This window comes from Dermacentor variabilis, chromosome 7 (genome assembly GCF_050947875.1).
Source record: "Dermacentor variabilis isolate Ectoservices chromosome 7, ASM5094787v1, whole genome shotgun sequence".
NCBI lineage: Eukaryota > Metazoa > Arthropoda > Arachnida > Ixodida > Ixodidae > Dermacentor > Dermacentor variabilis.
Genome location: NC_134574.1, coordinates 4,164,663 through 4,188,464, shown reverse-complemented (window position 1 = coordinate 4,188,464; position 23,802 = coordinate 4,164,663). Strand labels below are relative to the sequence as shown.

General features: G+C 44.4%; 1 protein-coding gene across 3 annotated transcripts in view; it reads right to left on the bottom strand.

Moving 5' to 3' along the window:
* Positions 1-23,802, bottom strand: part of LOC142587287 (saccharopine dehydrogenase-like oxidoreductase) — a 277,502-nt gene that overhangs the window by 8,490 nt on the left and 245,210 nt on the right. For all 3 annotated transcript variants that reach the window (XM_075698167.1, XM_075698166.1, XM_075698165.1), the window contains 2 exons: positions 15,552-15,675; positions 11,631-11,712 (listed from right to left, as the gene is read on the bottom strand). In XM_075698167.1, coding sequence (XP_075554282.1) covers positions 11,631-11,712; positions 15,552-15,675 — 206 coding nt within the window. The remainder of the gene's footprint in view (positions 1-11,630; positions 11,713-15,551; positions 15,676-23,802) is intronic.

The following is a 23,802-nucleotide window of genomic DNA, read 5'->3' as shown; positions in this document are numbered from 1 at the left end:
TTGTTCCTACAGACACAATTGCAGAAGAACAGAAGTCCATCGGCCATGAAATGAAACTGTAGCAATGAAACATTCTTTTATAGGAATTGCTGGCTTAGAATAATTGAGAAGCTGGACAGATGTTGATGTATGAGGAAATACAGTAGCAAAATGACGTCGGTAAAGTTTGTGGGGACTGCACAGTCCATTTCGTTGCAGCGCCATAGCGCAGCACGTTTTGAGCATAAAAGCTGCATCGCGGCGAGGTCGCTTTCGAACTTTGCGTGCGTGGTACACCGCTTTCCCTCTCTCTCGTTCCTCTGAGGGCACCGTACAGCAGTGGGACCATAAAACACTTGCTGCCGTCCGCCCCAGAACGGTCCAGGGGCTCACCCGATTTGTCTGTTTGGGTGGGAACCCACGTTCCCTCTCTCCTGGTGGCTCAAGCCGACCGAGGAGCGGCAACGCGAAAGAAGCTCTCGGACAGCGAAATGGTGCGTACTGACTTCTGATTCTCCCGGTCGCCCCTTGGGTTGGCCGGTCTTGCCGAAGGTCCTCGACCCGAGGCAGTTGCGTACCTATTCGCTGCTCCTGTTCTGGAGGCTACGCCAAAAAGACGTGGCTCAATTGACGTGCGTGGTCGTACTGCGTCGAGTCGCCCTTGAAGGTTACTCCGAGTGGAAGGAGCGTTGCCCTGGTAGCACAGCCATTGGAAGCCATCCTCCCAAATAGCGGAGTGTTACTGCATTTTTTGGTAATGAGTGCCACCCTTGACTTTTGGGAGCTTCGGCTTATGGGCCTCGCACCCATATGGGTGTAACAGTCATCGCAAATGCCAAGGTGGTCGTCTAATAAACGCCTTCCTTGCACTCTGGGCCTTCTCCTTGTGGCGCTCTGTTTCGCTCGCAGAGGAGACCGAACGAGCGTCCACTTCGGGCACATGCTACACACGCGGCTGAGCTGATCGTCCCCCTGAGGGGCTCGGATCCACGGACCCACACGGTGGTCTAGGTGACTCCCGGCGGAGCACTGCTATAGTTGGAGGCCACAAGTTCTTCACCTAGGATTGAAACCAATGACCCAGTGTCAATCAGGAACGACACGGAAATTCCTTCAATTTCCAGCACTGCATAAATTCCCTTCTTACGGCTCTAGATGTGAGAAACACTTATGTGATTGTCCGTGTCAGCTGTACATCGTTTTCCGTGACATGCTAAATTTATTTTACAGACTTTGTGAGAGACTTGCCCACCTTTTCCAAATGGCCAATCTTTTCACATCTGTGACACTAATGTGTCTTAGCTTTGCAGTGAGAGCTATTTGCGAGATGTTCCAAAGAAGCACAATGGATAACATTTTTGCTCTTTCAAAGCTCGACAACTTTCAGTTTGCGTCTTATAGAGTGTGCATGTGCCACAGTGCTTTTTTCTTGTATTTGTGTCTTTAACGTGATGCACTTGTGCTTCATGTCGTGCAAGTTCTCTCGCTTCTCTTGTCACTTGATCATGCTTTCTTGCAATGGTAAGGGCCCAAGAAAGTGCAAGAGACTCTTCCTGTGGAAGACGCTCATGAAGTATTTATTATGCAAAAAAGGTGAGGCATGCAGACAGGACACAAGAGAAGAGAAGTGGACTACACGAACGCAGACTATCAACTGAAGGGAGCACTGAGGCGAAAAGAAGAGAAGACACAAAACTCATCTGTGCAAGCTCTGGAATGGTATCACCACGTGTCAGTCGGGTACATGTGCCGGTCTACGTGAGAGATAGCTATTAAAGCATTTAATCTCTTATGTAAAGTAATCATTATGTAAAGTAATCGAAGGCTGACTCATGCACGCACTTCCACCATTATAGATATGCCATGCCTCTACCATGCCTCTACCATGAGATGCTGCGTGTTCAACGCATTAACTTTCCCATAAGCTCTGCTGAGGCAGATGCTGCCACTAAAGGTACAGTGTACTACAAGGAGCAGTGCATCGGGCAGCACTCTCCCTGGCTCCAGCTGCATTGTTAGTAGCGGTGGCGTAGCGATCGACCACTCTTGAAAAGAAGCAAATGAAACATTCGCGTCCACTGCAATACACATATGTTTGTTTGGGGCGTGCAGGAGATTTTGTTAAGATTTTTGCCTGAAGCACTTTATTTATCTAATCTGTACTCTTTGCTTGTTATAAAAAAATAACATGCATATTGTTTTTCGCCCCAGATGCAAAAGCAATCCCTGAAATAATTAGAGCGTGTCTTGTTAGGAACGGCCGGCAGAGGTGCCAACATGCGAAGTTTTCTCAGCCAGCTGCAGCTGCGAGTGTGGCGAGCTTCACTGAAGAGACTATGGAAGCCTTCACCACCTGCCGCGGTGACTCGTTTCGTAGGGATGATGATGTGCTGCGTCAACACCCCTTCGGCGCTGCTATGACTAAATGCGGTCGGCAGACCAAGCATTGTTCGTGGATTTGCTGTGTCCGCTGTTTGAAGCAGGGGAGTCCCTGGAAGATATTTTGCACGGTCGTCTCACGGGGCTTAGAAGTCATGAACGGACGCGGTGGCCATTGTCTGCGGGGTCAACACTGGGATGAAGAGGCGCCTGCCCGGGCCAAGCCCTGTGTCTCCAAGAACCCACTCACCTCGGCTTGGTCAGTAAAACCTGTGTGGAAGTGTGTGTAACCCTCCCCCTAAAAGGCGGGTCGACTAGGATGATGGACGCTACGAATTAGCGGTGAACTGCCATTTTTCCCTCACCTAGGGATCTAGGGAGGACAGAGAGTTTATAAGCAGCTGTTGTGCGGCTGCTGATTTTGCTCTCTCTCGCAGTTATGCTAGACTGATGAACTGCAACGTCCTTATGTAGATACTGTAAATAAACTCATATTCCTCATTCTCGAGGAGAAGCAGTCCTTCCCTTCAACAACGTCCTCTGCATGGATAAGCTGGACGACATGGGCCAGCTACCATCAATTTCATGCCCGACTCCAAACCTTGCAACTAGTGGCAGCAGTGGGACGGACTTTGCGAAGTGGTGCTGTGTCTGCGGTGAGTGCTTGGTTCTTGCTTTGACTCTCTAGGCTTCATTTTGTGGTTGTTCTGTTTAGAACAGTAGGGAAGCTAGATTGTTGATTATCAGCTAGGTTGTGTTTTCCTAGGTAGGTTTCGCGAGCAGGGCCAAGGCAGTAAAGCAGAAATCATGGAGTTAAGGACACTGCTGAGAGATGAATTGTTGATTGTTGGTGAGGAACTGGGCCTAGAGGTACGCAAGGAAATGCTAAAATCGGAATTATTGCAGCTAATTTCTGAACAGGCCAGTGACGAAGAAATTGAAATGGGGTTGGAACTTCTCAAGAAAAGAGAGAAAGGAGACAGAGAAAGAGAAGAACGGGACAGAGAAGAATGGGACAGAGAGAGAGAGGAACGCGGGAAAGATCGCGAATTAAGAAAAATGCAACTTGAACTTGAAAGCAAACGTTTGGAGTTGTCTCAAGCAAGTGAAGGGGCTCTGGGACGATCAAGTGAGGCAGAATCATACCGCATGGACAGGCTGGTAAAGCCATTTGAGGTCGAGAACAACATAGGCTTGTTCATTTAGAAAGGACTTGCGAGAAGATGAACTTCGGTCCAAGTACATGGCCACAGCGGTTGCTGTCTATGTTGCCGTGTGAGGCGGCGGAAGTAATCGCCAGACTCAGTGCAGAGGATGCGTATGATTATGCGAAAGTTAAGGCTAGTATTTTAAAAAAGTACCGCCTTTCAGCCGAAGCTTTTCGGCAGAGGTTTAGAAGCACAAGCAAGAAGGATAGTGAGGAATATCCGGAGTTTGCATATAGCTTAAAGGCAAACCTAGTTGAGTGGCTGAAACGCACGGAAGCATACGACAGCAGAGACATGATCATTGAATGCATGTGTCTAGAGCAGTTCTACAAAAGCAATCCTCAAGCTGTGAAACTGTGGGTGCAAGACAGAGGGAATGTAAACACTGTGGAAAGGGCGGCTGAATTAGCCAAAGAGTATGCAACGCGTAGAAAGCTGAACGCCGAGGACGGAAATTGGGATGATCGAAATGGACCGTGAAAACCATTTCCATTCAAAAAGGGTTCGCACACTAACCTGTAGACGTGGAGAAAAAGCCCACAGAAAAGAGTGAGGAGAAATCAAACGGGGAAACAGTACCAAAAGAGCAGAAAAGAAAATTCGAATCTTTCAGACCGATCCCGCTGCTATAAGTGCCACAAACTGGGACATATTGCTGTAAACTGCAAAAAGCCTAGCGTAATTTTTTTCTACGTAGATGAAAAAGACGAGAATATGGAACTTTTAAGCCCATATCTTCGCGACCTGCAAGTTAATGGTAAACCATGCCAGGTGCTGCGAGACAGTGCCGCCACTATGGACATTGTCCATCCGTCTTACGTGACGGTAGATGACTTCACCGGAGAAGTAGCATGGATCAAACAGGTTGTAGAAGAGCACAGGTGTGTCTGCCCATGGCCAAAGTGAAAATCAGTGGACCGTCAGGGGAGCTAGTGACCGAGGCTGCAGCTTCCAAATTTTTGTCACTGCAGTACCCCTACATTTTTTCGAATCGTTCGGATCAGTTACTACGTGACAAAGGGCTTAAACTGGGAAAGGGCGTAGTACAGGCATTGACGCGAGGCCAAGCTCATAAAATCGCGTCGCTTTCGGCTGAAAATGCACAAGCTGCTCCAGTGGAAGTAGCAAAGGAGGTAACTTCAGTAACCGAATCCGAGCTAGGCACGAGGGACGAAAAAAACAGTTGAGGAAAGCCTGCCAGCTGACCAGCTCTATGAGAGCGTATCACTAGGGTGCCAAAGTTCATGCCTGCAGGAAGAGCCAGCTGATGCAATCGCAAGCGAGACAGGGTCGTTATTATCACCGGCCTCCAAGAACTTTGATCAGCTCTTACGTGTGGACAGAGTCACTGGCAGCCGAGCAAAAGAATGATGACAGCTTAGCTAAATTACATCACACATCTAAAGAAGGCATTGCTAGGCGCAACGTGACGATACACGAGAGAGGAGGATTGTTGTATCGGCACTACGGAAGCCGAAAGGGCAGGATTCTAGATCAGTTAGTCGTACCTACTAAGTACAGGAATTACCTTTTCAGTCTCTGTCATGGAAATGGGTGGTCCGGCCACTTAGGCATAAACAAATCAAAGGAAAGATTGCTTATGGAATGCTACTGGCCTGACTGTTTCAGTTCAGTTCAGTTTTATTCCTTAAAGGCCCCCATTTCAGGTGGTGTTACATAAGGGGTGGGATTACATTTGTAGTGAGGAAAACAAACAGCGATGGTGATTTAACATTGAAGGTGATCTGTTACGCGTTCTTGAAAAGCAGGTGTTGAAGCGATGGCGACGATGTCATGGGATAGGCCGTTCCAGTCCGTGGCTGCTCGAAGAAATAACGAAGCTGAAAACATAGTAGTACGTGATAGTGGGCGGGCAACTTGAAGGGGATGACTGGTGCGGTGAGATATGCGTGATGCGGCGGCCATATACGGTGCTTGATTGAGAGGAGAATAAAAGAATTTGTGATAAAGGGTGAGGCTAGCAATGCGACGACGAAAAGAGAGGGGTGACAGTCCGGATGTAGCTTTCAAGGATGAAACACTGACGTCATATGAGTATGAGGAATGAATGAATCGGGCAGCACGATTCTGCACAGCTTCCAATGCAGTGATTAGATATGCTTGACGTGGGCTCCAGATGGGGGATGCATATTCTAATTCTATTCTAAAGACGTAAAAAACTTTGCAAGATCATGCGACGCCTGCCAGCGCTCGGGCAAACCAGGAGAAACATGGAAAGCTCCACTAAAGGTAATGCCCTTAATAACAGAACCTTTCAGACGACTTGTGATAAACACGGTAGGGCCTCTACTAAAAATGAAATCTGGTTACAGGTACTCTTTACCATGCTGTGTCCGGCTACAAAGTTTCCAGAAGCAATCCCTCTGAGAGAGCTCAGCTCCACTGAATTAATAAAATATATCCAGAGACGCAGGCAGATTAAGATGGACTGCAACGATTGTAATGACATCATTGTAATCAGACATATGCTGGCGGGGTGTCCCGCGACTCTCCCCAACCTCGTTAAAGAATGGACACAGTGGGAGAAAAGGATTCAAAGCCCATTGTTTCAGGACCAACTAAGGGCCGTCCAGATGGCTCATAATGTCGCTGAAAGGCTTGGCCTGACAGTGCCAAAGTGGGAGGTCGAGCCTCCGGACCTCATTACAATAAAAGTTTTCGCGCGCACACACACACACACACACACACACACACACACACACACACACACACACACACACACACACACACACACACACACACACACACACACACACACACACACACACACACACACACACACACACACACACACACACACACACACCGAAGTAGTAGACGCGCTTTTGACATTATTTGCACGAGTTGGGTTTCCAGCCGAAATTCAGGCAGATCAAGGGTTAGTATTCACCAGTGCACTGACTTCCACATTCTTGCAAAAGTGCGGGGTAAAGTTGATACACAATTCGATCTATCACCCTCAATCAAATAGTGTAGAGAGGTGGCATTCAGTGCTTAAGCGAGTTTTGCGGGTGCTCTGTTACGAACACAAGGAGGATTGGGAGAATTGTCTTCCAGCCACTTTGTTTGCTTTGCGAACGGTTCCTCATGAGGCTACAGGGTTCTCGCCAGCAGAACTAGTGTATGGGAGGACACTCTGTTCTCCACTGAGAATGTTAAGAGAGATGTGGGAGGAAAGAGGAGAGAGTCCAACAGTGGTAGAATACGTGCTAAATCTGCTGGAACGGCTAAGTGCAACCCAAGAACTGGTCGCAAAGAACATGGGAGCAGCTCAAAAGAAAGCCGAATTCTATTACGACAAGAGTGCGAGGCTTCGTACGTTTAACGCCCGAGACCAGGTAATGATCCTCAAACCTTCAAGAAAGAACAAGCTTGAAGTTCACTGGGACGGGCCCGTTAAAGTGTTGCACAAACTTTCACATACTAATTATGCTCTGAAAATGCCCGGTCGCAGGAAGGAGGTGAGGATATATCATTGCAATTTGATGAAGCCGTATACAGAGCGGAGCGGAGTCGTTAACTATACCATCAAAGAGCAGAATGGCACTAGCACCGAGTTTAATGAATGTAAGGTGACTTCCAACTCTGAAATCAGCCTGAAAGAAGTGGTAAAAGATTCAGTAAGCTCGCACTCTCTTAGACCCGAGCAGCTAGATGAGCTAAGAGGGCTTTCAGGGGAATATCTCGACAGATTCAGCAATCGGCCAGGTAGAACCGAACTAATAACGCATGAAATAGAGCTGACATCAACCGAACCAGTAAGATCAAAGCCTTACAGGGTGTCTCCAAGATAGAGAGAGATTATGGAGGCAGAGATACAGCGCATGCTAGAGTTGGGAGTTATTGAGCCCACTGAGAGTGACTATACGTCATCGCTAATACGTGTAGAAACTCCTAACAAGGACCCTCGTCTGTGCGTTGATTACAGGAAGTTAAATGCCATCACTAGGGATTAGGTGTACCCGATACCCAACACTGAGGAATGAATTGAATGCGTTAGCGCTGCTAAATACATTTCAACTATAGACCTCGTGCGGGGACACTGGCAAGTTCCTCTTTCAAAAAGTGCCAGCCGCTATGCCGCATTTAGCTCACCTGCAGGAACTTTTCGCCCTCTCGCACTCAGCTTCGGGCTGAAGAACGCGCCATTTAGCTTCTCTAAGTTAATGGATATTATCCTGAAAGACTTGCAGTAGTTCGCCTTGCCATATCTTGATGATTTAGCAATTTTTTAGGACAGCTGGGAACAGCACATATCGCACCTCAAACAGGTGTTCTCACGGTTGAGGGAAGCGGGCATAACGATGAAAGTGGAAAAGTGTAGGTTTGGCTGCTCGCAGGTTACTTATCTGGGCCATGTTGTCAGTCGGGACACGAGACGGCATGCTGAGCTGAAAACAGCTACGATTGGAGAATTTTCACAGTTGCGCACGAAGACAGACATACGTTCATTTTTGGGACTTGTGGGGTACTATCAACGGTACATTCCGAATTACTCGCAAATAGCAAGTCCTTTAACGGACGCCCTCCGAAAGGGAGCACCGAATAGCGTACACTGTGATAAGGACAAAGAGAACGCTTTCCAAAGTTTGAAAACGCTATTGGTTTCACGTCCTGTGCTTTGCGTGCCAGACTACACAAAAGAATTCATAGTTCAGTGCGACGCAAGCGACAGAGGGATGGGCGTGGTACTTGGTCAGGTTGGCGACAATAATGAGGAACATCCTATCCTCTATGCCAGCCGTAAACTAATTATAAGAGAGGAAGCCTACAGTGCTTCAGAGAAGGAATGCGCTTGTTTGGTTTGGGCAGCCCAGAAGTTGTCGTGTTACTTGTACAGAGCGAGGTTCATCTTTGAGACCGACCACTGTCCTCCGACGTGGCTCAATCAAATGTTCTACAGAAATGGCTGCTTGCTCTGATGGAGCCTCGTTCTCCAAGAGTACAACTTCTCCGTTAGATATAAGAAGGGAAAGTTGCATAGCAATGCGGATGGTTTGAGCAGGCTAATTTGAATTCTGCGTTTAAGGGTCCCGCCTAAATTTTAGGGTTGCTATTGTTAATTTTGTTAAGCCAAAAAGATCCCCTCTCATTTAGCAGGATTCCCTCCATGATTGCTCAATTTGTCAGCACGAAATTGCTTCAAAAATTGGCGTAGCAAAATGCAGCATTTTTCTGTTTCTGCACTTATGTTTTCTTTGAAGCCTAGTGGGTCTAAAGTGAGATCCAAGATACATCATCTCAGCACAGAGCCATGTTGTGGGGTTCATATTGCAGTTGCTGGTACTTGTTGGGTGCTTTAGGGCGGTGACATCACTGCACAAGTGGTCGCTGCAAGCCAAGGCATCACCCCCTTGTCACCAGCCGTTCTCTTCCTGCCCAGCGGTTGTCAGTGCTAGACAGTCGAGATTTTCCGGGCCATGTGTGATTTTGGAAAGAGCATTTCATTATGCACAATATGCTATGCTGCAATGGGTCCTGAAATACAGTCGTCGACTGATTTTCCGGAGTCCAAAAATTCGGACATGCTCGATTATTCGGTCTGCTCCGCGGCACCGCCATTCTCCCCATAGACCATAATGTATAACAACTGCTGAAAGTTCGGACACCTTGCAACCTCGAGAGCACCATGCACCGACTCTGACCGGTGCAAGGTTCGATTTGCTGAACGCCATTTTTGTTCTGAATGGAGCCTCCTTGCTGCCCCACAAGGTGGCGCTACTGCAAATCCCCGCTCATCATCATCGTTTCTGAAGTACTAAAGCGCCAAACAGACGACACAAGAAGAGACACGGACAAGACACGATCTGTGTCTCTTCTTGTGTCGCCTGTTTGGCACTTTAGTACTTCAGTAACATGCACCAACTAGCCCAACAAAAAGTTCTGCTGGATCATCGTTTCTGCCTGGTTTGACAGAGTGGTTCTACAGCAGTTCCGGTTTCAGCTTAGTAAGCCATGTCAAGACAATCCAGCAGCTGATTTGTTTCTTCGTGCATGACGCTGCGAGTAGGCCACGTTTTTTGTTTGTGCGACTGGTGTTGGCATGGTGGTGTTTGCCTTGTGTGCTGTGTCGAGGTTCCGGTGATCCTATATGGCATACTGAAATAAAGTGTCTAATGGCGCCGACAGTGCCCGCGCAGACTGCGCTGGGGAATTCTGGCAAGCGGGTGCCGGGAGGCCTAAGATTTGTCGCCTTCCAATGTGCTCCCTACTGACGCGGAAAAGGTTCTGCCGAGACCTGCGCAGTGGTTGCACTGAGATTCCGGACACCGTCTCATTTGACAGTTTCACAGGTGCTGACACTGCTGTACTGACATGCGCAGAACTCGACGAGGGCGAGATCATTCGTCAGGTTTCTGCTGCACCGCCGGATGATGACTCTGAGTCGAAAGATGACGCACCATGTGCTACGCTGCCGTCGCATGCGGAGCGTGTACCAGCAGTGACTGTGCTTTCAGCCGCCTATAGTGGCCGTACAGCCATCTCTGAGATTCAGGCTTGTCTGATTGCCCGTAAACAGAACAGCGTGCAACGGCACATTCACATTTCTTCAAGCCTACTGCCGAGCATGAATAAGTGTGTAGAAATAAAGGATTTTTTTTCTTAATCTGCTTTTTCGGACACCTGTTTATTCTGACATTTTCGCAGTCCCCGTGAGGTCCGAATAAACGGTCGGCGACTGTATTATTTGTAGTGGTAAATAATTTTTCCCGGGACTTATAAAAAACTACCATTTTCTCACAGTAATGCAAGAGTTAAGATAGAGTTAATTAAGACACTCGAACGCACAGCTTTTGGTAGGAGAAAATGAGTAATAGGAAGTAACAAGGAATTTGAATCAGAATGTCAAATAATTTATCAAATGTCTCGTGAATGTGTAGCCTTTCGACTTCATCATATTTAGTGTATGCTAAAGCGACTGTGAACCCTTTTGTTTCTCGACACAAGTTCCCTGCTTGTAAAAACCCTAGCACAGTGATGAAACACGCTAACAAGCTCAACTTGCTTTCCATGTTTGCTGAGATGTCATATTTACATCAAGAGTGTTGAACTTTTTAAGTACTTTTATAATTTTTTGCTCAAGGTTATATATACATGTAACCATACTGCACTACATAATACCCCATAGTAATTTTTAAACAATAAAATAATGCAGGTCTGAACAAAAATTCAGAGAATTTTTTGATGTGCAGCACAATCTATGGATTATAACAAAATAAACAACATCGATCCAGCCATTGTTGTGCTATGCTTTGCATAAGCGAGATGGCTGGTGCAAGAGGACACTTTTGAGGATTGGCTAAAACATGTTGGCGGGCTAGTTGGTTAGAATCCATGGTAGAGCGTATAAGTGCGACTGAACGAGGACGTAGAAAGAAACAGATACACAGACACAACGCTTCACTTTCAGCTATATATTTCATTTTCGCACGCATCGATAAATATATACCGTGCGAGTGGAAACAAATGTAACAGTAAAAAAGAACATTCAGTGGTGCATTTGGATGAACCGTACACGTGCGCAAGGCATGGGGAAAACATGTACTGCAATGGTCACAAACATAAACCAAGGAATCGTATCTCCTTTTCAGATAGCGACACCAAAGGCTTGCTTATGCACTTTTGCTCTAATTTTGCAATCTCGTAGGCCTCCACAATCTCCCTCGTCATCCTGCTATGAGCCTTGTACAGAATAGAAGTGCTTTCAAACATGGGCTTGCAGGAGCAATCTTGGCAGTGAATACCCAAATGACCCGAGCTTACCCTAGTGATGTTATATCGATGCTCTTTTAATCTCTCATTGATGCATCTGCCGGTTTGACCAACATATGTTCTTTCGCATGAAAGTGGAATGGCATAGACAATGTTATGAGTAAAGGGTACAAATTGTTTGCGAATGTATGCACTGTAAGGGACGATTGATACCATGGAATACCAACTAACCTGTACCCAAACCTTGCTTTAGTATATTTGCTGGACAGCAGTCCATTTTTAGGTGGTCGCCAACCATAGCAAGGAGGAAGGAGGCAGCGAGACACTCACTTGACAATCATCATCTCCTTCTCCTTCAGCACCACCAGTGCCACTTGCACCATGCACATGGCTGTTGTCACATATGCCGGGTCTGCGCATAACAGGCAGTGAGATCAATGTGACCATGAGCAACCACGTCATCAACATTATCATCACGTCCAATCTATTGGGCATTTCTCTTTGCACTGTACAGAATTTATTTAAAAAATTGCCTGAAAAAGGTAGCACATTATTGTTCTTAAGCTGAATTACTCAGGAGAAGCAGACATTACTAGCACAAAAATGAACAAGGAGGAGGGGAACCAACGGGCCCTATTTTTGTTAGACACAGCCGTAACAAACTAACAGATAATAAAGCCAAGCAATGCATAGGGTAAGTTATTTGTAGCATTAATTGAAGTGTAGAAATGATAAACTAAAGGGAAATAAAAGTGGATGAAAAAACTGCTTGCCACTGGTGGGAGCCAGTGGAAATTGTTTCCCTTTAGCTGATATTTCTACATTTCCACTAAAAACTGCAAATATTTTCCCTTATGCTTTACTTGGCTCCTTATGTTTAAACAATAAATTGCAATTCACAGGCGACTAATTACCAAAATATCGCAAATGATTCTAAACAAACGATTTTATGGTACGTATTTCAAGTTGCAAATTGCAGTCAGTGAATTCGAAAGGCACAAATTCTAAGAATTACACCAGTTCCGGTATTTCAAGTGCACAACAAAATACTTTGACATTCCAAGCATTTTTGCAATTCAATCATAAAATGTTTTAGGAAAATAGTAAGTGGAACAGCACTACAATTTCACCACAATTCTGATGGTGCATATTTCAAACCAGTGCCATATTCAGAATTTGTTCCGAATAAATATGCCTTGCAAATGCAGTGGCTACAATCTGCAAATTGCAATAATATGTGCCACAATATAATCAGCTAACAACATAATTAACAAAATTTGTTAATTATTCAATTATATAGTTTGATTCATCGTACGAGTAATGTCCGCGTCTTCTAGCAATCCAGTTCAAAGACTAGAAATGTGCTACTTTCCACAGGCAATTTTTAAAAATCTGGTATACACTTGAACCCGCTTATAACGAATTTGACAGTTCTGCAAAATGTATCAGGCCATTGGCAGTTACGATTCGACACAACTTTGGTTTGAAAATAGGATTTTAACTATCTTTATTTTTGCTCCTGGCACTTTTCTATATCTAACAGCAAGTTTTCATTAAAGAATGAAATGCAGTGTTACGGTCCTTTCGAAATGGTGATCGGCCGGTTCCAGCCCACTGCCATTTCAAAAGTACAGCACATCTGCCATCATTTTTTCTTCAAGAGCTTGGGATATATTGTGCCATCAACAGGACATGAGTGGATTCTGCATACTGACACATGTACTTCCTTATCCTTTTCTCAGGAACTACATTTCACCCGCTAACACCTTAATGTTATTGCTCAGCGCATGACAGGCCGGAATTATTTGGAACTTGAATGTTATGCTTGATTCTGTCTGTTGTGTATGTTCTCACCAAACTTTGTGTAATCTGATTGCATGCGCAACATGAATTGTGTAGTACTTTCTGGAAGGCACACAGGCACCAGCAATTATGCTGGACCCTTCGACCAGCCACGTGTAAAGGCCGACATGTTTGACCTGCAGACAAGATTTTCTACGATCAACTCTAATCGCCGATATCATTGTGCTTGAGTGTTACTTGTTTTTCTGGTCACAAGTTTGTTCAACAAAGAGTTAAACTTGTAACTCAGTTTTTAACACTGAGTTCACTGTCACTATGTCACAATATGATTCGGCTGTAGCTTTGGCCACATGTGCGCCGACAGCCACGAAGTTGCGTTTTTATATGTCGTTTCAGCCGAAAAAGTGCAAATTTCAAAAGGTACAACCCCATCACAAACTGCTATCAGCAACAATGTAAATGAAGCATTGACGAACCGTAAATGCCAACACTTTTCAACTTTGCAGAGCAGCTGTGCGTTGTGCTGCATGCAGGCCGACTCGGGCTACTTGAACATCTGATAGCAACGCCTGAGTGGGCCTTGGTTCAGACTCTTCAAAATCGTCCAAACAGTGTGCATAACATGATACATGCAGTGTTGCACAGAGAACTGTGCAAAAACGAGCACCTGGTTCAGTCGTGCTTTTGTGCTTCACATGCAGCCTCCTTTTACAACGACTGGCTTTGACGTATTCATTATAACAGTGCAGTGCTTTTGAAAATGTTCGTTATATCTGGATGCAGCTTCAACAGGCAGGGTTGCAAAATTGTAAATGCAATGAAATGTGGTCGCAAGTGGGTCTGTGTGTGTGTGTGTGTGTACAGTCGAACCTCGATGTATCGAACAGTGCAGTGATCGCCAAATAGTTCGATATAGCCAGAATACATAAAATAACAAAAGAATGCATAAAAAGCTTCAGAAAATTAATCAATTAACAAAGGGCATGATCGGGTACCGTTCTTCAGAGCGTGCATTCGGTTGCGCCACATGCAATTGGACTTGGCCGCACTGACTTTGTCTGCCGGGAGCGAGGTTGATTGCGCCGCACACAATTAGCCTAGGCAACGCCGATCTCGTCCGCCGTGCGAAGCTGGTGCGGTCTAGGCTAATCGCACGCTTAGAACAACGATCCCCGATCACGCCTCAACTGTGGCGCAGTAAACACTCAAAGCTTCACACAAAGTATTTATTTATTTGGCTGAAAGTATTGCAGCAGTGTAGCCTACTTCTTATTGGCAGCCACGTGCTTAAACAAAGAGTCCTCAGCATAGTCTAAACGATCCACAAGCAATAGACCAGCGGCGTAGAAAGGCCAAAGGAAGCCTCAGTTAAAGTCGGGAGCAGGGCAACATCAGCGCTTGTGGGATCAACCTCGGTAGTGTCTTCATTTTGTCGCTACTTCTGCTGCAATCTCCACGCTCGTCAGTCGAAGCATTTTGAAACACTGTTGATAACAAAGTATTATGTGGCGTCTGCAAAGGCGTCTATGAGTGAGCCCAGTGAGTGCGCGCTGTCCTGCGTCATTGTGGATGCAAACCACTGGTCCTCGCGAGGCGCGGCAGGGGCAGAGTGCGGCACCGAGGAGGCGTCAGTGCAACAAATACAATGAGTCGATTTTGTCGAACTAGCCAAGCCACTGTGTGTGTACGCAGCGACGTTCAAATGGTGCCCTCGGCGCGATCGATGTATGCAGCTATGGTGTGCAGCAGTCGGGAACGCCCATTGCGCCACCGCTATCTTCGAGGGTGTTGAAGGAAAGTTCACCGCCTGTCAACAGAGCACACGTGGTCTGGGGTGGCAGAGTTTGACATCTTTATTTTACGTTTGACCTTGCTTGAAATAAAAAATTAAATATGCATGCGATTTTCCAGGTGATATAGAAAGTGTTCGATATGTGGACTCTATATATAGACCACTATACGAGAGGTATTTATCCTGAAGTGTACATATGCTAGTGTTGTTTATATATATAAACAAAAAACACTTTACCCAGCCTCATGTCACTTGGTTTTATGCTGTCCCCAAGACAGCATTTCACTACCACAGGCATAATTTCTGTTAGATGGATGCACACCACTGCTTATAATCCTAACTGCATGATCTACTCAAACTCACCATTTTCTCTTAATCTGGACTATAGCACCAGCTACACCTGATCGCTAAACACACCTGACCTAAACCCATATCGCTGTCTTCTTGTCTCTTAACATAATGCCTATTACTCTTAGCACTGGCTAGGACTCTTTATCACACTAACAGCCTTAACTCATAGTTACGCAGGTGCAAGACAGGGGTAACTGGAGATTTTTGAAAGAGGCCATTGCCCTGTAATAAACATAAAAAAGGCCAGTTATGGTGATGAACACGACTTAGGCATTTACAATGACTGCATATAGTCCTCCACAGACCTGGTCCGTCCAGCCGAATGGTGACCGCACGGTCCATCTGTCCCCCATGGCGGTCACTTGTCTCAGCCAGCTTCTCTCTCCAGCCACGGCCACGCATGGTCATCACAAATGAGCAACCCATGGCCTGGAACGCAAGTGCTCTGTTCAGCAATCACAAGGACAAAGAAAATATTAATGCTATGGTGATGCTACAAAAGAATTATTAGAAGGCAGATCGCACAATGGCAGCACAATGCAACAGGATGCTTGAGTAATAAGTTGGCTCATTGTGGAAAAGTACGCCACACAACTGCAAAAAGCTGCAAGCCCTCTCCTCTCCCTACATATGTAAAAGAAACCATACGAGGATTTAATTAGAAGTTCTGCAGTCACATTAGTATTTGACACATTCAGTGTCAAATATTGTGATGATGTTTCGCATCGTGTGCTGCCTCCGCCTTCCCACATAGTAGCCACAGTGTTTGACCTCGCAGAGTATGTCATCTACCTTCACATTAAACTTAATTTACAAAGCAACATATTGGTGTGACAGTGAGAAGTCAATCTGTGTGTCACAGCAAATGAAACTATTTTCGAATGAACAGCATTCTGTTTGAATTTCATTTCTTTGCTGTCAAACAAAACAATGTAATCGCATTACTTCAAACCATTTCCAGATAAATGAGTTCATAAAACTAATTTGCATTCGTTTTCATGCTGAATACGCATCCTCAACACCAGAATACCGGCCAGCTTCACAAACAGTGTACAGTCAACACCAGCAACAACAATATCCTGAAGCAATGAAATTCTTCCTACAACAAAATATTTTTGAATCCCTCGCGAACGCCCATACGAGTCAATGCATTCCATATCTTGCGACAATGAAACTTTTTTTGACAGCAATCTTGCATTAACGAAATTTTCTGGAACCGCCACATATCTACTTGTGTAACACCAACAGTGTCTAAAACTGCTCAAATGCATTGGTTGTGCCCTCTAATTGTGTAAACTACCGCCACAGCATACTTGCGTGGCCACCACCATTTTTGCTTAAAAAAAAAAGGACAGCAAGAAGTGAAGCAGTTGCACCTGGCAACAGTGATGATGATGATGACTCTGATATATCCTTAGCAATGGGTGTGCACTGCACAGTCTCCTGACCTGAAATGTAATACGAATAAACGCCAAGAAAAAGACAAAAACAAAGAGGAGGTGGCCTTGCAGTGGGCACATTTATATATCCTGTGTGACATCAGGGCATGGGCTCATGCGGAGCAGGACACCTGCGTGGCATGCTGACCCATAAGTGCTGAACACATCCACACTTGAAGACTATGATGGCACTTTGCACTTCATGTACCACGCACGTGATCGTGTGCACGCAGTGTCATCAGTGTGTGCGATAGTACTAAGATGCGTCAGCTATGAACGTATGGTGATTGGACTGTTTGCTTTGCCAGCCTGTCAAGATGCCACCTCCAGCCAAAGAGCAGACATTTTTGATGCCACAAGATAAGGCTGCAATTATTGCCCCGGTTGAAAAGCACAGGCAGAAGATAGAGGCAGCTGACAAATTTGGAATTGCGTGCAACTCGCTGGCTACAATTTCGAAAAACAAGACTATTTATTTATTTGTTTATTTTGTTTGTTTGTTTGTTTATTCATTCATTCATTCATTCATTCAGTTACCTCACAGGCTCCCGAAGGAGTATTGCATGAGGGGAGGATACAGGAAATTAGCAAAAAGAAAGGATTACAAATAAATTATACATTGTTAGTGAGTAAACATCAAAAAACAAATATTTAACAATATTGTTACGCATGAGGAAAACGAAGACTGGTGAACATGCTTGCCGTCCCGAGTGGGGAAAAGAAGAGAACGACGCTCCTTCGCGTGTAACAATATAAATAATGCTATAAATGAAACAAAATGACTGTGTGAAGTAGCAAAAAAGGAGCACAAAGAAATTATACAAATGGTAGCTGGTGAAGATGAAAGAACAAATCTCTAACAATGTTAACGCAATACAAAACAAACATTTAAAAAAAGAAAACTACACAACTTCGCTATAAGTATTTACTTAGATGCGCAGTATGGTTTAATTGTGATGAATTATGGAAATAATATGTATAAGCATGTTTTGAAGGATACAGGGTCAAGAATGTCAACTATGCCGTTTGGTAGGTTATTCCAATGCTGAATGGCACATGGTAACGTGGAAGAATTGAAAGCATTGGTTCGGCCAAAGATATGCTGGAAACTGATATGATTATGCAGTCGCCGAGATGTATGAGATGGACGAGTGAGCGGCAGGGTGGACGGGCGCATGCTGTGGACTATTTTGTGAAATAGACGAAGCAATGCTATCGTTCTTCGCGATTCAAAAGATGAGAGGGATAAAGATGACTTAATGCTAGTCACGCTAGAGTCGCGGTGATAACCTCTGACAATGAAGCGGGTGGCGCGGTTTTGGACTGACTCGAGAGTCGCGATTAGGTAAGCTTGACGAGGTGACCAGACAGGGGCAGCGAATACCAATTGTGGCCTTACGAATGTCTGATAGGCAATATGTCTGGTGAGGGCAGAAGTTTCGCGCAGATTACATTTAAGATAACTGAGCATATGTGAGGCTTTAGCAGTTATTTTTTCGATGTGCGCAGACCATGACAGGTTAGGTGTAAGGCGAATGCCGGGGTACTTATATGAGTTGGAAATGGTGGAAATGGGAAATGCTTGGAAATGGTACAGTGAAACCTGCCCGGCTGTGATTGCAAATCATTTTAAACCTACCAGCTTCATTGCCACTTGGCAGGCATGGTGCATTGATCCAGTGGCACTGAATTTGCCCCAAGGTGCACTAGAAATTTCGGGTGCACCTTTTGTTTTCCGGATTCTTTTCAATTTTTCTGATTCTTTTCAAAGTGCCTTGCTAAGTACCTTGCTGCCTCTGCTACCTCGTTGTGTTGACTATTTTCTGTCCTGATTTTGACGTTTGCATTATGACCACTGAAATTCCTGACCTGAAGCGCGAATTTCGCAAAGAATTAAGAGAGCTGAAGAACAGCATGGACTTTATAAACAAAGAATTCGAGGCTCTAAAGAAAGAATTCAGTGAAGCAAGGAACAAGAATGTGGCACTGAAAGAAACACAACAGGTGCTAAAGCAAGAAATTGAGGCGTTGAAAAGGAAAGTGCAGGAAAATGCCATGAAAATTGTGGCACAAGAACAGTATTCCAAAAACAAAAATACTGAAGTGAAGGGAATTCTGCAGGAGAGGTCCGAGAGCCTCGTAAGCATACTTGGAAAAGTTGGCGAGGTTGCCGCGGAGATAATAAAAAAAGAGTTCATTGAAGTCTGCCACTGAATTCCAGCGCTAAATTCTGACTCTGATCACAACATAGTGGTGGTTTTCCACAGCAAGCCTAAACGCGATGTAGTCCTTAATAAGGCCAGGAAGCACAGGCTCACTACAAATGAGATCAGATTTCCTGCTAACCAGTCTGTCTACATAAATGAGTACCTCTGCCCGCAGCTCAAGAAGCTGCTAGGCATGGCCATTACTAGGCAAAAAGAAGTAAACTGGCGTTTCGCATGGGCTAAGAATGGAAAGATTTTCGCACGTCAGACAGACACATCACATGTCCTGCGTATTTCGTGTGAACCAGACTTGGAAAAAAAAGCAACATGCCACCACCGTTAGCTAGCGTTTTTGTTCGCGTTAATATTATATTTTGTTTATAAATAGATACACCCGGTGACATTGTAGTGCCGCACGACTGCAACTACTTGAAGTTCTTGCATCTGAATGCGCAATCTGAAAAGAACAAGTGCGATGAGCTTTCCATGTCTTTAAGCAAATGTTGTTTTCAATTTAACGTGATCATGCTAACTGAGACTTGGTACAAGCGAGAGAGTGGTGTACCTCACCTGCCTGGATATCAATCTTTTTTCTTAAACAGGTCTTCCCATTGCGGAGGCGGTGGGCTGCAGTTAGTATCGAATTAGTTTTCTTGCACCTTGAGCCCCGATTTCTCTACTCCAGATTATGACGTTTTAAGCTTGCAGTAAAAAAAATATGTTTTTGTGGTTGCATATCGCCCACCTGATGAAAAGATTGATAACTTTACTTTTTTCTTTGAAAGGATTCTCAGTTTCGTGTGTCTAAACGACATGAACCTTTCCGTTGGTGGTGATTTCAACGTTAATCTTTTACAAAGTACTTCGCAGTCCCAAGAACTACAACTACTCCTCCACTCTTTTTACTGCAGGAATGTTATTACAGAACTTACGTGTGTAAGTGTTCTGAAGATATCACCAAATCGGGAGTGATTATGGCTGATATGAGCAATCATTTGCCGATATACATGTTCTGTAAGCTTCATCAGGCTTCAAGACCAGTGCATCAGTCTCAGTCATTTGTTTTCCGGGAAATTAATTACAACACACTAAACACATTCTGGTAAAAAAATTAATATTGATTAGAGTTCGGTGCTTCTATGTCAGGACGCTGATGATGCATATGATAAACTCATGCGCTCCCTTAAGGAAGCGTATGACAACTCCTTTAAATATAGAAGAGTAAGAAAGTCAACTAGAAAACGGAAACTGTGGTTTAATGATGAATGCCTTAGGATGATCCTTGAGAAGGATTCACTGTATCACAAGTTTGTCAGAACAATGAACCCTGATGATCTTGCAGGCTTTAGGAAATACTGCAACTATGTTACAAAATTTGCACGAAATGCGAAAAAGCGGTATTACGAGAACCTATTTCAAGAGGTGAGTAATCGGAACAGTCTATTATGGCACGAAATTAAAAAGCTTCTGTATTCCTATGTCCACAATAGTGTTGACTTTAAACTTGTAGTTGAGGATAGAACGGTAAGAGGCAAAGAATTAGCAAATGTGTTTAATCATAGTTCATTTCCTTTCCCTTTGTCCTCTCGTAGCTTCAATGGTGGTCAAGGAGGGAAGGTGTTGAAGGTCCGAAGTCGGCGCCCCTCAATGATTCGAGTGCATGGTGACAGCGCGAAGGAAGAGCCGTTGTCTGACGAAGTGACGTTTTATTCAAACGCCGAAGCGTCTGTTCGAGTCCAAGCCCGAAGCTCCGCTCTCCCCCACACAACCAAACATGACTTTTTAAGCCCTCAGTTGTACAAAGGATTCGCAAACCAGCCAATCACATATGCGAGTTCACATCATTCTAACCAATAGCACAACCACCTTCGTGCCGCACACAGCATTGGTGGAAACAGTGGCACTCTTTAGAACACACCAGGGGATAGGATTTCTCAAACACACGTGCCACCTTCCTCTCCCCTACGTTGGGCTGCAAGTATTGGCCCCTGATGTCTTCCCTCTTTTCACCTGCAAACGGCCGCCATGCAAGCTGCCGAGAATGCTCCGTGAAATCGCGGATTATTAACTGCATATCCGCCGGAGAGCGGGCTACCCTGCCAGTACTGAGAAATCTGTCTCCCGTGCAGCTGTGTGCCGGTTCGCTTGAAACACAAACACCATAATTGGGACCCGATGGCAATCGCACACAAAAGCATTCCTCGGCCGTAGCCGGCTAAGTGGTAAAGCTACCACCATTTTCACGGGAATCCTTAGCAGGTGCACGCGGATGCCAAACATCAAACCAGCTGGGCAGTGTCGCGTCGCTCAATTTCCGTGACCGAGACGGTCGACGGGACATTTGGGGAGCGCATGGGCATTAGTGGTGGCGGTGACCTCAAGCACCCCACTACTTTCATCTTCACGCTCGTCTCCCCGAACTCTCCCCTTCAGCTCGAGCCTTCTACCCTTTTGTTCCGAGCGGGGGTGCAGTTCTAGTGCCTTTTCTACGGTGCAGCTACTAATCCGCTTTCTCTTCACGCGTGAGTGTTGCCCGCGTCCCCTCTTCGCGGAACCCATATGCGTGCCTCATTTCTGGTTATTGGCCGATACAGCAGGTGTGGGCTCGTCCTACACTTTGCTATAGTCGCCTAAACTGGGCCGCAAAATAACAGCGAGGTCAAGTCCCTAATCTCAAACTGACTATCATTATTTCACCAGTCTGGAAAAAAGTACTCACGACACAGCAGTAACCAACTATTTGGGCACATGCAACGCACGTACAGCTTTTCTTAAACCCACAGATCCACATGAAGTTTACACTATATTCATGTCATTAAAAAATAGTAAGTCCCATGATGCGAACGGGCTTCAAATAAGACTTAAGTTTGTGCTTGATCTCTTGCTACCAGTACTTACTCATATTTTTAACCTATCACTGTCAACTGGAATTTTTCCTGAAAATATGCAACATGCGAAAGTTACAGTTTTATTCAAGTCCGGTGACAAAAATATGCTGTCGAATTACAGGCCAGTCTCAGTGCTGCCTGTCCTATCCAAGGGACTAGAAAAAGTTATTTGTAAAAGGTTAAAGTCATTTTGCGATAAACATTTCATCATATCAAATAAACAATTTGGGTTCCGTGCGGGAATGTCAACTAAATTGGCTCTTCTAACTCCAAAGAAAGTTCATTTTAAATGGTTTTCAAGATAAAGAACTAACGCTAGGAATTTTTGTGGACTACTCTGAAGCATTTGATAAGCTAAATCATCAGATTTTGCTTACTAAACTTGAGCATTATGGGTTTCGGGGCATTTCCCTCAAACTTTTACAATCTTATCTTAACCACAGAAAACAACTCATTTCAATTTTATCAGAAGACTCACGTCTCCGAGAAATTACACAGGGCATTTCCCAAGGAAGTATACTAGGGCCAGTACTGTATACTATATATATTAACATTGTCAACATTTCTAATGACGCGAACTTCATCATTTATACAGATGACACCAGCCTTTTTTTTTTTCAATGTCGTAATATCGGCGCTCTCTCGTTGTTGGCCAATGTGACACTGAAACAATTGGCCAAATGGAGCAAGGTCAATGCTCTCAAATTAAATGCAACAAAAACAAAAGCTGTTATTTTTGCACCTCCACAAAAACATCTGAGTGAAGACATACTGTTGCAGGTTGGCTCTGAAGTAATTGAACTTGTTCCTAAGGTCAAAACTTTGGGTGTTATATTTAATCAAAATTTTAATTAACATGTAGAACTTATTTCACCCCATTTAGCCAAAGCTTGTGGCGTGCTTTGGATACCATCTAAAGTTAAGCTGATTCTTTATAATGCACTATTCTCATCTCATTTAATGTATTGCCACCTTGTATGGGGTACCATGTCAAAGCAAAACATCCAGTAAATTATTACTGCCACAAAAAAAGGCTGTCATATCGAAAACGCGCCATTCGATGCACATACATCTGAACTATTTTCGAAATTCAATATCATTTGTCTAGCAAGTTTATATGAAGTTAACCTTGCCCTAAAATACCAGAGGTACTTTAAGTATAATGATGAAGCGTTCTTCGGGTTGTGCAACCTAACAGAACCAACAGATACATACTATAACATTAGGAAAAGAAAGATGGCTGCTACCACTCTCCCGTATAAATTATGGATCAAATTGTTTATCGAATCGCGTCCCATTCTTATTAAATAACCTTCATGAAAACGGTGTCGAGATAACTGACATTACTAGGAAAACAATATGAGACTTCCTAATTCAAACTGAGTAATTATTTTTAAATGTTTCTTTGGCTAGGGGAAGTCACTACTTACCTTCGTTATTGAGTGGTTTTACGCTTTGATGAGATTTTTGCATATAAGATGTAACCTGCAAGACATTTATACACACCTTTATTTGCCATCTATGTTTTCGTATGTTAAGAGAATGTTATATGATAAATTTTTCAGCAATTGAAAATAATTATGTATATCTGTTATATACTGTACATTCATATATGTCACTTGTACTGACTAAACACACTGCTTTGTATCACTGACTGTACATTTCGCCTTACACATTCTCACTAATACATTTGTACATTGCATATTACACTAAAGTGTACAAACTTTATTTTTTTTTTATGTCCCCGTTGTCATGCATACGGGCAAGAACCTTGTCAAGCCGCAAAAAAGCAGCTTTTAGTTCTTGTCCCAGTGTTCATTTTTTGTAAATGAATGAATGCAAAATAAAGATTGATTGATTGATGCATACATGCTGTCGGTACAGTACCGCCATCGATGACGAACGCGTGGGGTGAACTTTGCACCGTGGAAAACAAAATTCCAGATGGCCTTTGCGCCAACGAGTTTGTTCATGTGGATGCAGATGCTTTCATATTGAATTAATTGGGCACAATTTTGCACT